Source organism: Sorghum bicolor, chromosome 6, assembly GCF_000003195.3.
Source record: "Sorghum bicolor cultivar BTx623 chromosome 6, Sorghum_bicolor_NCBIv3, whole genome shotgun sequence".
Lineage (NCBI taxonomy): Eukaryota > Viridiplantae > Streptophyta > Magnoliopsida > Poales > Poaceae > Sorghum > Sorghum bicolor.
In genome coordinates, this window is record NC_012875.2 from 1,883,824 (window position 1) to 1,897,244 (window position 13,421).

Consider the following 13,421-nt stretch of genomic DNA (forward strand, 5'->3'; position numbering starts at 1 on the left):
GAACTCTAAAACCAGGTAACTTACTTTATTAATTTTTTTAAACCATACATTTTAATTTTCTCTGGAGCGGTTTCGAATGCGGTTTTGCTATAGCGAATGGTGGTTTTGCTACAATGACAGTGGTTATGTCTTTTTTTTTAAAAAAAATTAATTCGGCTAAATCTTTGAAAAATCATCATAAATTACAGAAAAATTTAAAAATAGATAATCCAATTTTGTTGAACTTTTCCTTATTATGGCCGCACCAGCGCGCTACTGCCATGGTGAGCGGCGGCGATGCGGATGGACCCGGAGGCGACAACGGAGGTGGTGGAGAAGGGTGCCACCCTCCTCTTCGTCTGCGTTGCCCCACTAGGCCACGTTTTCTCCCCTAAATGATCCGGCGGCTTCCATGAGAACAAGTAGAGTCCATGTCATTCAAAATTTCCACAGCCGTACGATCTTCCGGTGAATTATCCAAATTCAGCATCTTTTGGCTTCTCCAGCATATCCCCGGCTTCTCTAACTTCTCGTTAGAATCCCGATAAGCAAACATATACAGCAGTTAGAATTCCGATAAGCAAATATATACTCCAGCAGGTTTCACTCCACCTTCCCAAGCCTTTTGCGTCTCGACTATGTATTTTTAGTTCCATTTGAAGATTAAGGGCAAAGAGGAGACAGACCACCAAGATTTATGCAAAGGTTTGCTAGAGCGCAATGCCTTTAGATCTACTCTAACTCAACCCTGCACTTATTCACTGGAAAGTTGTCTAAATACAGAAAGTCGCCCAAGTACAGTGGATATGGTGTGTATGCCTGTTCGGTTTGCTTTGGAAGCTTCTCTTGAAGTCAATGTCTTGAATGGCCAATCATTTTTCACTGGCAAAATATCTGCTTGGACTTCTGGAAATGATCAAAACAAAACCATTTTAGATGATGAAACCAAAATGGTTCTCTACGACAGTAAAGTGCCAGGAACAGAGATTAAACTTGAAAGTGGTGGATCTATTTCATTAAGTCGTCATATAGTAGCTGTCCCACTGAATGAAGACCTGGTGAGAACCGTAAACCTAAGCACTGTGAGCTTGTTTTAGGACATGACGTTGAAGACCAAACATGCAAACTAGGCCCTTATATGAGCTGCAGGTGAAGATTATTTGGAGCGGTGTCATCAGACAGCATCTCCCCAAGATGTGGAAACTCATTGGGGATAATTTAGTTTTTTGGTGATAGGATCTAAACCTTTATCAGAATATCTTTGCTTACGCTTAGCAGTTTTTGCTTTTACCCCTGTGGATAGTGTTTTCCTTGTGTTCTCCTGCCCTTGGGGTCCTTAATACCCTTTCTGGAGTGTTCTCTTGCTTGTACATAAACTCTATTTTATCTTAATTCAAAGGCTGCCATTACGTCAAAAAAAGAACCTTTGTCGGAATACTGTTACATCTTGAGCGTTAGCACCCAATGTGGAAACTCATAGATTAAACGGAGCAATGTACTTATCTCTTTCAATGCACTAAGCTGAGCTGGGTGAATTGGATTCTATTAATCTATCCTATACTTCTATAGTTGTCGATCACCCTCCCTCTCTAAAACTCCTGTAGATGAACAGTTCCCTCTCACAGAACACTGTTCCCTCCCTCTCACAGAACACTGTTCTGGGAACAGTAACCAGATAAATACCGTTGGATCTACCCTTAGTGACCATCCATCGTCCACGTAGCTGCCTCCCGAAGATTCACGCTTCAACCAAAATCTTCTCCCGTTCCCCAGCGGTATCTCCATCCCTTCCAGCCACGGCTCTTCCCTTGAATCGCAAAAAACGACTCTTCCTTCATGCGCCATACCTTCTCCACCGCCCACAACCCCGGCCATCTCCGCCGCCGCTCCTGCCGAGGCCGCTGCCAGGTGCCGTGCGCACATCTCCATGGCCCCTCCGCCGTCTCTGGCCATACCTTCTCCACCGCAACCCCGGCCAATCTTTTTCACTGGCAAAATATCTGCTTGGACTTCTGGAAATGATCAAAACAAAACCATTCTGGATGATGAAACCGAAATGGTTCTCTACGACAGTAAAGTGCCAGGAACAGAGATTAAACTTGAAAGTGGTGGATCTATTTCATTAAGTCGTCGTATAGTAGCTGTCCCACTGAATGAAGACCTGTGCTCAAAATTTCTGTTTGGGAGAACAGTAAACCTAAGCACTGTGAGCTTGTTTTAGGACATGATGTTGAAGACCATACTTGCAAACTAGGCCCTTATGAGCTGCAGGTGAAGATTATTTGGAGCGGTGTCATCAGACAGCACCTCCCTAAAGATGTGGAAACTCATTGGGGATAATTTAGTTTTTTGGTGATATACAGGATCTGAACCTTTATCAGAATATCTTTGCTTACGCTTAGCAGTTTTTGTTTTTACCCCTGCGTGGATAGTGTTTTCCTTGTGTTCTCCTGCTCTCAGGGTCCTTAATATCCTTTATGGAGTGTTCTCTTGCTTGTACATAAACTCTATTTCTCTATCTTAATTGAAAGGCAGAACTCCTGCCATTACGTCAAAAAAAGAACCTTTATCTGTTACATCTTAAGCGTTAGCACCCAATGTGGAAACTCATAGATTAAACGGAGCAATGTGCTTATCTATTTTAATGCACTGTGCTGAGCTGGGTGAATTGGATTGGGAACCTGATGTGTGATCTTTGCATTATTGGATGTGTTATAGTCCATGCTTTAACTTCCATAGTTAGTTCACTGCCTTTTGATGGAAAGAATGGAACATTGACTGTATCTACATTTGAGTACAGCAAAACATGGCATCTTGCAGTAAACCATGTGTGTACAACAAAATCAGAAGTACTTGATAGTTGATATGATGATTAACTGAGGTGCTCTCCTCGTGCTTGGGCCATCTGCTTGCCATCCTCTAGAGTCTGGGAGAGGCGCGCCAAATTTTACAACAGCTGAGAATTTAGGATTTTTTATAGTATAATTAATTAGGCCCTATAATTAACAGCTGATCATCAAACTATAGTTAGTAACATAGTTCCATCATCTCAAGTTTTTATTGGAATATGCCATTTTATATATAATTATTATGATCATAAGAGCAACGCTGGTGACCAACAAGTTGCTTTTAGTTGTTTATTACATTATACATTGTTATGCACCCCGGATAACAACTTTGACGATGGTCTAACACATGCGCTTGCATTAAGTTCAGTACTGCAAGCCATCTACTCCTTCCATCCCAAATTATAAGGCATGTCAAAAATCTTAGAGAGTCATTTTAAGTTTAACCAAATTTATATGATAAGACAATAACATTTATGATATTAACTAAGTATGCGTGCGTGTTGAGTGTCTGTGTTGTACTGTGTAATTTAAAAAAAAACTAAGTATTATTAGATTCTTCATTAACTATATTTTCATAATATGTCTATATGATATTATAAATCTTTATATTTTTTTATAATTTTAGTTAAATTTTGATTATTCTTAAAATACTCTCTCTGTCTCAAAAAGACCGTTGTTGTTGACTTTTAGACATCATATTTGACCATCTGTCTTATTAGAACTTTTTTATAAATATCGTCTATTTTGATATGACTTATTTGATCATTGGAGATATTTCAATAATAATTTATTTATTTTAAAATTTGTATAAAAATTTTGAATAAGACGAGTGGTCAAACATGATTGGTCAAAGTCAACAACAAGTCAACAACAACGGTTTTTTTTTTAAGATGGAGGTAGTATTTTATAATTTGGCATCGAAGGAGTAAAGAACAAAAGATAGACTAAGCCATCTACAAATGGGCCGAACCCACTTCAAACTGGAATTTCCTATTTCAGCCCACGGGTCAAATGGGCTTCTAGCATTTTGTGGAGAGCGAAGCCGTCCTCTGTTCCAGAACACTCCGGCACGAGCGCGCTACTGCCATGGCGAGCGGCGGCGGCGGCGCTGCGGCGCGGATGGACCCGGAGGCGGCAACGGAGCTGGTGCGGAAGGGTGCCACCCTCCTCCTCCTCGACGTCCCCCAGCGCACCCTCTTCGGAATCGACACCCAGGTCGGTGGGATTGGGCCGCCAACGGTCCCGTCTCGTAGCGAGCTGTTTGGTTTGGTGCGTGCGTCAAACTATGTGACGGGTTTTCACCTCTGCGGCTCTGCCTGCTTCTTGTTCTTCTGCAGATGTTCTCTGTTGGCCCCAAGTTCAAAGGGATGAAGATGGTGCCCCCGGGGCCCCATTTCGTCTACTACTGCTCCCCAAACAGGTATCGGTATCCGCTAGCTACGAGCACTGATTCTTACAGCACTTCAACTACCAGTTATTGGGAAATAATGTCGAGGATTTGCGTTGAGAATGCTTTCAGTACATGAATCGGTTTTCTTTTTTTTTTTAAATCAGTTACTGTCAGTTGTGCTACATATTCATTGTTTTTTTTTTGGACGGCAGCTATATATTCATTCTTCTAGTTTGTCAGATGAAGTGTTGTACAGAATTAACCCAACAGCTTACTTCGAGTTTGAGTTCCTTTTTAACTGCAATGAAGAAGTGACTGTGATGCTTGTTTTACCATGACATGCTCACAATCTTAGTACTTTGGAAGGGACTTTGCTATATGTGACACAAAATTCTAGAATGCTAATCACACGAATTTCCTGCGATTATGGACCCCATAAACATGGTATAGACTCTAGAGTAGTGGTAGATAAGCACTCCTCTTCTCTTGATTGCTTTCATCCAGCCTTGTAACATTCTTAAAACTGTTTGGCAGTGTGTGAAATGGTTGAGTATTTGTGTGCATGCTCCATTTGGTTTACTTCCATTTGCAATGTGTTCTGATGGTCCTTATCTGTACTGCCATGGCTTCATTTAATAGAGAATGATATAGTGCACTGACCGCTTCCAAAATCTGAACACTTTTAGGCATGGGAATGAGTTTGCACCTACTGTCGGATTCTTTCTTACTACACACCCATCTGAGGTACTTCTTTCTATTGCCCTGAAGCATGTGTATTGACTGCAGAGAGGTTATTGTACCAAGTATTCTTTATAGGAGATTAAAATACATTTTATTCCTTGGGTTATTGACAGTTCATAACCTGTGTGCTAAGGAAAATTGTTGTTTTTATATGGATATATATTTGGGATGAACTGTTGAATTGATCAATAAATCTACTAGACTAGACTATGACTCATGTTTCTTTTATTATATTTCGGCAGGCGGTATCAAATAAGATAGTGAATCATAACATAATATGCTTTATATTTATCTTAACCTTCCATTTTTGTACTTTAATTTTCAAGTATTTCTTTAATTTTCACTTAGACACTTACTAAACAGAACAGGTGCATTAGCTGTTAGTATTGTTTATCTAGTTAATCCATTTGTAATAATGCATAGCACATTCTTGTGTTTTGGTATATAATTATTCTGTCCTGCCCATTTCTGAACTATATTGGCTTTTCTTTTTAATCCTAAAGTATAAAGCTTGTGCATAATTTAGATGCTTGTTGCTCTCTTGTGCCTTCGTTTATTTTGTTGTATCCTAAGAATTTGTGCATAACTCCCAAACATACTATCAACTCCCAGCTTTCCAGTCAAATTAATTGAATAGTAGGGAATTCATGTCATTTTCTCTTCTGGATCTGTCAATTTGCAAATTCTTCACCTGTGTCCCTGTTCAAGTTTTCCTTTCGACAGGGACAAGAGGGAGTACAAATTTTCCTTCTATAGGATGAATACAAAAATAATAACAACAATAAATGTGAATATGGAAACTGATGTATAAAATTTTACTTGGAAGTGTGGTGTAATAATAGAAACTAGAAGGGAAAAAAGAATCAAAGTTAAAAGTAACAAAATCCATTCAATCAAAGGTGTCAACTGATGACACTTAACTATATTTTTACATACATACTCATCTTTTTGGTATTTTCTAGGTGATTGTTCGAAAGTGGGATGTGCAAGAGGAACGGCTAATCAAATTGTCAGAAGAAGAGGTGCTATATTGAATACTATTTGAATCTTTTGTCATTGCTGGACCTTCTGCTTTATGATGTCCTGTTCAATTGCTAGTAGCAAATGTGAGATTATGATAATGGATCATTAAACCAAAACAACTGTACTGGCAGTGTGAGCTGTAGTGCATTGTAGTGATGCTTGCATGAAACATTATTCATGCCCTACTTCAATTATTCTTGTTTTACTTCTCACCTTTTTTTGCATACTGCATCACAAGATATTCTACTGAATTTAAATGACAATTACCCAATATATAATGTAGTTAGACAGATTACATTTTGCTATATGTTAGTGTGGCAGCTTCAAATTCTCATATTTTGTCTTTGTGCTTCATGGGCTATGGCTTCATGCATTGTAATTGTAACCATTTTGCCCCTACAACTTCAACCATATAATGCTAACTAATGTTGCTAATAAGGCACCAGATGGATGGACTCAACTGGAATAATGTGACGACAATAACACAGTACATGAAATGTGATTAATTTAGAGAATTTTATGCTCAGCTTGTTTCATTTTGCCTGTTGCCATTGATAAATGATATGCGAAACCTGAAGTGGAAATGAGGATTATGTATTTGTCCCATTGAAGCGCCACAGATGCTTTTTAGTTATACTAAATTTTGTTTTCTGGTAGGATATCAGATACTCAGAAGCTGTAAGACGTTTTGAATTTGATGATCAGCTTGGACCATACAATTTGGATTCTTATGGAGATTGGAAACAACTTTCAAACTACTTGTCACCGAATGTCATTGAGCGTCTTGGTATGAGATGTGTTCCTTGCTTTTGTTTTGATTGTTGTTTGTTGAGATCAATTAGGGGAGTTGAAAATAACCATGTTTGGTATTTGTCCAGAACCAATCGGAGGAGAAATCACAATTGCGTGGGAGTCATCATGGATAGATAGAGCCCCCCAAAGTGACATGGAGAGACGTTTGGTCGAACAACTAAGAGAAGGAAAGTTTGCAAAGAATGCTCCTGTGCAGTCTGAGCGGAGAGGATGCTACTACACAAGTATCCCTGCTTCAATTAAGCATAAGGACATCTCTGGGGGTGACTTGACGGCCCTGAACTTGGACAAAGTAACGTTCTTATCATTTGTAGTCCACCCATAAACATAACTCACCGTGTTCCAAATTGTAGTTCACTTTATTGTTGTTCTAAGTCGAAGTTCTCTAACTTTGACCAAGTTTATAGAAAAATGCACCAAAATCTATTTAGTTTCCTTGCATTTTCCATGAAATATGTCTTGATAATGCATTTACTTGAACTCGTACATGTTAATAGATATATTTTTTTTCTAAAAAAACTTGGTCAAAATTAGAGAAGTTTGACTTAGGACAAAGCTAAAGTGAACTATAATTTGGAACGACTGAAATTAAACAGTACAAGAGAGTGCAATCATAGTTTGATAACACAGGGATCAATAGGCATGACACAACACTGATTTGCTGCTCCTTTGGACTTCCATATGCTTATAATACTACCATCTAAAATCTTCTGAACTATATTACAATATCTGGATAGCCATGGTAAATTTATGTTGTTATTAGTTGGTTTGCTCAATGTAATCCCTGCAACAGATGTCACTTGTTAATAAAAGCTCTGATCATTGAGTTGGCGACTTATTAATTATTTATTGATGAGGCAATTCAACTTCTCAGACAAGTTTGCTGGAGATTGTTTTGGCCAAAAATTATGACGGTCAAGAAGATCTGTTGTTGGGGGAGCTTCAGTTCGCTTTCATAGCTTTTATGGTACTACAGACAAAACTAAATATTGTAATTGTTAATGAGTTAGGGTGCTACTAGAATATTTTCTGATGTATTTGAGTTATGTAGATGGGTCAGTCACTGGAGGCTTTTATGCAGTGGAAAGCACTAGTCAGTCTTCTTTTGAGCTGCAGTGAAGCTGTAAGTTAATTGATGGATATGATTCTTTTGTGGTATTCCCTTAATTATTGCTGAACATATTTATTCTTGTGCTGAATGTGTACATTCTTATCTTGTTGAGTCCATTCCACTAGCCCGTCACTTATGTTGAAAGTTCTCTTGGTTTAATATTTTGTCACATAGGTGCTTTGCTGAATAAGCTTATCAACTTTGAAGTTTGAACTGCCCTCTCAGGAGTCAGGACACATGTTGATGAAATTGAGAAACCATTCTTCCACATGAAACGGTTCAATCACATTACATAACTTTCTTTTTAAGAGGCTTCAATAGCTCATTAACAACAAATAGTAACCAATTAGTTTGTGTCTGAACTTCCTTCTCAACACACATCTTGATGATTTCCATGACTATGGTTTATGTTAAGGTTTGAATAGTTCATTAGTCATTACCAATAGTGGTCACCGTGGTTTGGAAGTTACTGACCTGCTGACACAGTTAAGAAACATTGCTAAGTATTATATTATAAAATTGGATCCCCAAAATCAAAGTTAGATAACCTGAAAGTGAAATACAGAATGAATAGAATACCAGATATCTGCACTAGGAGTGGCCAAATGGCTGGTTTCTATGAGGAAACTGCAGCTGTCCTTTTGAGACCTAACCACTTCGTGTGTGCATACCTGTGTGGGACGAACACCACTTAATAGCTAATTTTCCCTCTTGATTATTTCTTTGTCTGTGACAGATAATTCTATATACTTATTTAACCCTTTCTTTCTTTATCCTTGGCAGCCCCTTCATACAAGGACTAACATGTTTATAAAGGTATTATCTGGGCATTCTCCTTTTTGTTCATGAGTTCAATTTAGTAAATTATTATCATACTAATATAGCAAACCATGGAAACTAACAGATTTCTGTCACCTGCTTTGTGTTTCATTCAGTTTATAAGGACATTATACTATCAACTCAAGCATGGCTTTCAACATACCCAAGATTCCAAAAGTGGGGATATGGGCGATTCTCTGTGTTTGGATGAAGCATGGTTTTCAAGAGACATATTCCTGTACCGTCTTTCCAAGGTAATTTTGCTGATACAATGTTGATACACACATGGATTAAGATAATATTTTTGTTATTTACTAAATTTAATTATGTGGCTAACAGGAATATTATGTTACAAATGTGAATGTGGTGAAATATAAGTAGAGTTAACCATATCTTGGTATGTCAAGTTAGTCCCCAACAAGCTATCAATAGCAGAGCTAAGTTCATAACTTCCTATTTTAAGATTGTTCCGCCAGATGTGTCTTAGCAACATTTCAAGTTCTACTGCATTGAGGGCCTGTTTGGTTCCCACGTTGGAAAACGTGCCTGAGCCCGGCTTCAACGCGAGGCGTTCGAATGCCTGGGGTCAGATGCAGCTGCCTGGCTTGGCTCCCCAGGCGAGGGTGGCAACCAAACTGCCCCTGAGTGCATTGGCAGACCTGGAGCCAAATATTATGTTAATTTGATATCATGTTCGGTTCATGCCCATATTTCAGATTTTCCCACCAACTCATACTGTAGAGTGAACTAAAACTTTAAAGAAACACATATCCTATTTCAGATTTGCCAACTTCATACTGCTGAGGGCACATGCTGAAACTTGTTTTGGTATAATGAATTTTAATTATCTTTGAGTGTGAAATAGTGTGCCTGGAACTACGCCAGCAGCTTAATTAATACTTAACTTGGTTACTCGCACCATTGATTTCTCTTAATTGCTTTTGCAGGATTTCTTTACGGTTGTACTTGAAGCCCCAGTCGTGGATGGAGACCTTCTGTCATGGGTTGGCATTCCTGAACTGATACTTCCACATGTCAACTATATATACATATTATTATATTATACTTGACACCACAAATCATGCTACCAATTTCTGTATTTTGGACTTAACTGACAGCCGGACTTTATATTTTGTGATTTAAATAGCACAAGAGGACTAGTTTTTGTGCTATTGTGATCCCTGGATTATTGTGCACAGCTTTTTAGAAACTTGGTTATATATGTAACCGGTCACTGTAGGATATCTCATATTTCCATCCCATATGCAGGCTAGAAAACTAAAATCGCTTCTGGAGACTACATTTGGGTGGGATCTTGAGGACAACGCAGTGAACCTTATTGATGAAGATGATGAGGTAAATCTGGACCGAGATCAAATGATGTATAGCATTTCTCTGTTACACCTTAGTGAAACTGTTGTTTCCATATTACCGCAGTTTGCTCCTGTGGTTGTGGAAATGGATGGATCATAGGCTACTGAAGTCGGATTCCATGAAACTTCTATTTATGCAGAGAAGCCAGCAGTTGTTCACCCTTTCTACTTTGATCTGTATATTATGTCATGCACAACACTGAGTACCGCTTTACACTGATCTTGCTGTTAGAATCTTACGCCATCTATACTTATGATCTAGGTACACTGGTGCGCTGACTTTTATGAAGTTTTACTGTCTGTACTGACATTGAATATACGACTTGTTTTCCACTTGACTAATTGGTTAAAGATGTAGATAATTAAGTAGGCTTGCTTGTTTAGTGATCCTGTGGTATCTTAGATTTTGAAGTGTTTGGCCTTTTAATACATGAAGAGCCTGAACTCTATAGCTGCATCAACAGCAGCGTATCTTGGATCCTGGTAGAGCTACCAATTATTGGGCATGCTATTGTAGATAACGCAGAGTATATTATCTCTCTGTATATGCCTATAATTAAGATAATGTTAAAGAGAGGATGCCGTCTTTTTTTACTTCCTAAAGTGCCCTTGTGGCCTTGTGCCTTGTTTTGTACATCAGTACATCCATATGTGGTTTGGACTTATGACTTGTATTTGATACGAGATTGAATAACTCGCATCCAGTGATGGTATGGAGTCTGATTTCATAATGAATCGTGTTTCATCTCAACATACGGACACGTTTGGTTGGAAACTATAAACGCTAGCAAATGCCGGTTCTCTGTGTGAGATAGAATAAAAAGGCTCAATGTGTTTTCCCTGTATACAGACACCAATCAAATCCATTTGTGTCGTATGAAAACAAATGAGAACAAGATTAGTAGTGAGCACACTTTACTTGCATTGGGCAGCACATATGAAAACAAGATCGTCTAAAGAAAAAACAGACACAGAAAAGTATTGAAGTATTTAGGTTGTGTACATACATTGGCCGATTCATTGTTCCAGAGCCAAATAAAATGCGATGTGAAACAGGTTCCAGATCTGTTAATGCATTTCCCGCGTTATTTTAAAAATCCTCACGTTGTTCACTTGGCATACCTCAACAACCTTTACCTAGCCCAATGCATCACCATCATCATCATCATCACTACAAGAACACAAGAGGGAGCTAGCTAGGCGATGTCGTCGTTAGGAACTCCGGCACGGCGGCGAGCCATATCAGCTGCTTGCTAGCTGTGTCCATCGTCGTCCTTACTAGCACGGTCAACCTCCGTTGCCATGCCAGCAGTTCCGCCGCCGATATCTCACCTGACGATGACTATGGTGACGACGACGACGGTGGCGGCGACGACGGCAGCTCGTCCTCCTTCTCCTTCTCCTTCACCTTCCAGCCGGACACGAGTTCACCCAGTCTAGTCTTCGGGTTCTACGACGAGACGTGCCCGGACGCCGAGGACATCATCTCCTCCACGGTGCGCAAGCTCTGCCACGCCGACCCCAACGTCGCCGCCGCACTCGTCCGCCTTTCTTCTTCATCCACGTACGTCCAAACCAACCAACCAAACAAACTCCATTTCATCCTCCATCTCACCATCTTTAGCTGCAACAACGACGACGCTCACACACCAAGACGGACGTTGTCTTCTCTACGAGCGGCGTGCAGGGCTGCGACGCCTCGGTGCTACTGGACGGCGTCGACGGCGGCGGCCGGAGATCAGAGCGCGACGCCGGACCGAACCAGGCATGGACGCCATCGAGGCGATGAAGCAGAGAGTGGAGGCGGCGTGTCCAAGAACCGTCTCCTGCGCGGACATCCTGGCGCTCGCCGCGCGGGACAGCCTCGTCCTCGTCGGCGGACCAACCACCTACCCGGTCCTCACGGGCCGCCGCGACAGCGCGCAGAGCTTCTACCACGACGGCGGCGGCGGCGGCATCCCGCCGCCGAACGCCACGTACGGCATGACGCAGGCCGCGTTCGCGCGGCGCGGGCGGGAGTTCACGTACGGAGCGGGAGACCGTCGCGCTGTTAGGAGCGCACAGCAGCATCGGGAAGGTGCGGTGCGGTGCAGGTTCTTCGCCGACAGGATCTGGAACTTCGCCGGCACCGGCGCGCCCGACGACTCCGTCGATCCGGACATCACTAACGGTGTAATAATATTATGATTATTGACTCTTAGCCACATCACTAACGGTGTGTGCTCCTATATATGTTCAATGATGGTGAATGTACATACTCCCTCCGTATCCATATAGAATTTAGAAGTCGTTTATGACAACGATATAGTCTCCAAAACATAATTTTGATCTCTTATTTTCATAAAAATATTTTAAAAAATGATATATATCTATACATACTTTTATGAAAGTATTTTTTCAAGATAAATCTATTTATATAATTTTCACATTTGCAAACTCAAAAATTGAAAAGTTATTGATGATCTTATCCAAAACGACTTCTAAATCATATACAGAGAGAGTAGGTGTATGTACCGGGGCTTCTAAACTAGCAGCCTATTAGAAATCTCATGGACCATTATCCTATTTTGGTCCATGCATAGATCTAATCTTATGAATGGGAATCTAAACAAAATTTTAAGAGGAAATTTGCCTCTTGTTAGTTTTTTAGTCATTTTTTGTCGAACTTAGCTATTTGGCTCTGAAACAAATTTTGTTTGGTTTCTGGCCCTTCCATTGATTCCGTCAGTGTGTTTCGTAAAGCAGCACCCTTGGCACCATGCCTTACCCCTTTGTGAGTGAAGCAACACCCTTGGCACCCTTTGCCGAAAAGACCGAAGTAGCCTTACTTGCCCATGCCTTACCCCTTTGTGAGTGTCAAAGCTGTATTGGAAAAAAAGCAACGACGTCGAATGGAAACCCTAGCCACCACCGGCCATGGAGAAGGGGTGGCATCGACGATGTCTAGCCGACAGATCTACCTTGCTCGGCATCGGATCCACCTTGGGCGCGCCCTAGCACGGCGTCCTAACTGGCCTCGAGGCTGGCTGCCAGCTGCTCGGCCCCAGCTACCAGACTTGCCCAACCCAGTGAGGAGGGGTTGGTCAAGTATGGCGCGTGCGGGGCTGGCCGAGCATGGCGACGTGACGTAGCGCAACGAGCACGGGCCGTGAGGCAGGGTGCTGGCCTCTCAGGCCTCGCACCTAGCCCAGCGTGGCGGGGCTGGTCGAGTAGGGCATGTCGAGGTGGGCCGAGTAGGGCGTGTTAGTGCTGGCCAAGCTGGGCAACAGGCACAAGAAGTAGAAAAAACATGGGTGCTAGAAGCAAAAAAAACACAACCTCTC

General features: G+C 41.0%; 1 protein-coding gene and 1 pseudogene across 1 annotated transcript; both read left to right on the forward strand.

Annotated features, from left to right (window-relative positions):
• Positions 3,842-10,509, forward strand: LOC8065987 (protein AAR2 homolog). Its single transcript, XM_002446021.2, has 13 exons — positions 3,842-4,043; positions 4,166-4,248; positions 4,905-4,962; positions 5,922-5,981; positions 6,640-6,769; positions 6,861-7,087; positions 7,670-7,762; positions 7,847-7,918; positions 8,690-8,722; positions 8,842-8,979; positions 9,673-9,729; positions 9,995-10,081; positions 10,163-10,509. Exons 1-13 carry the CDS (start codon positions 3,915-3,917, stop codon positions 10,196-10,198), a joined length of 1,203 nt encoding a protein of 400 aa, XP_002446066.1. The 5' UTR covers positions 3,842-3,914; the 3' UTR covers positions 10,199-10,509.
• LOC8065988 lies at positions 10,529-12,349 on the forward strand (annotated as a pseudogene).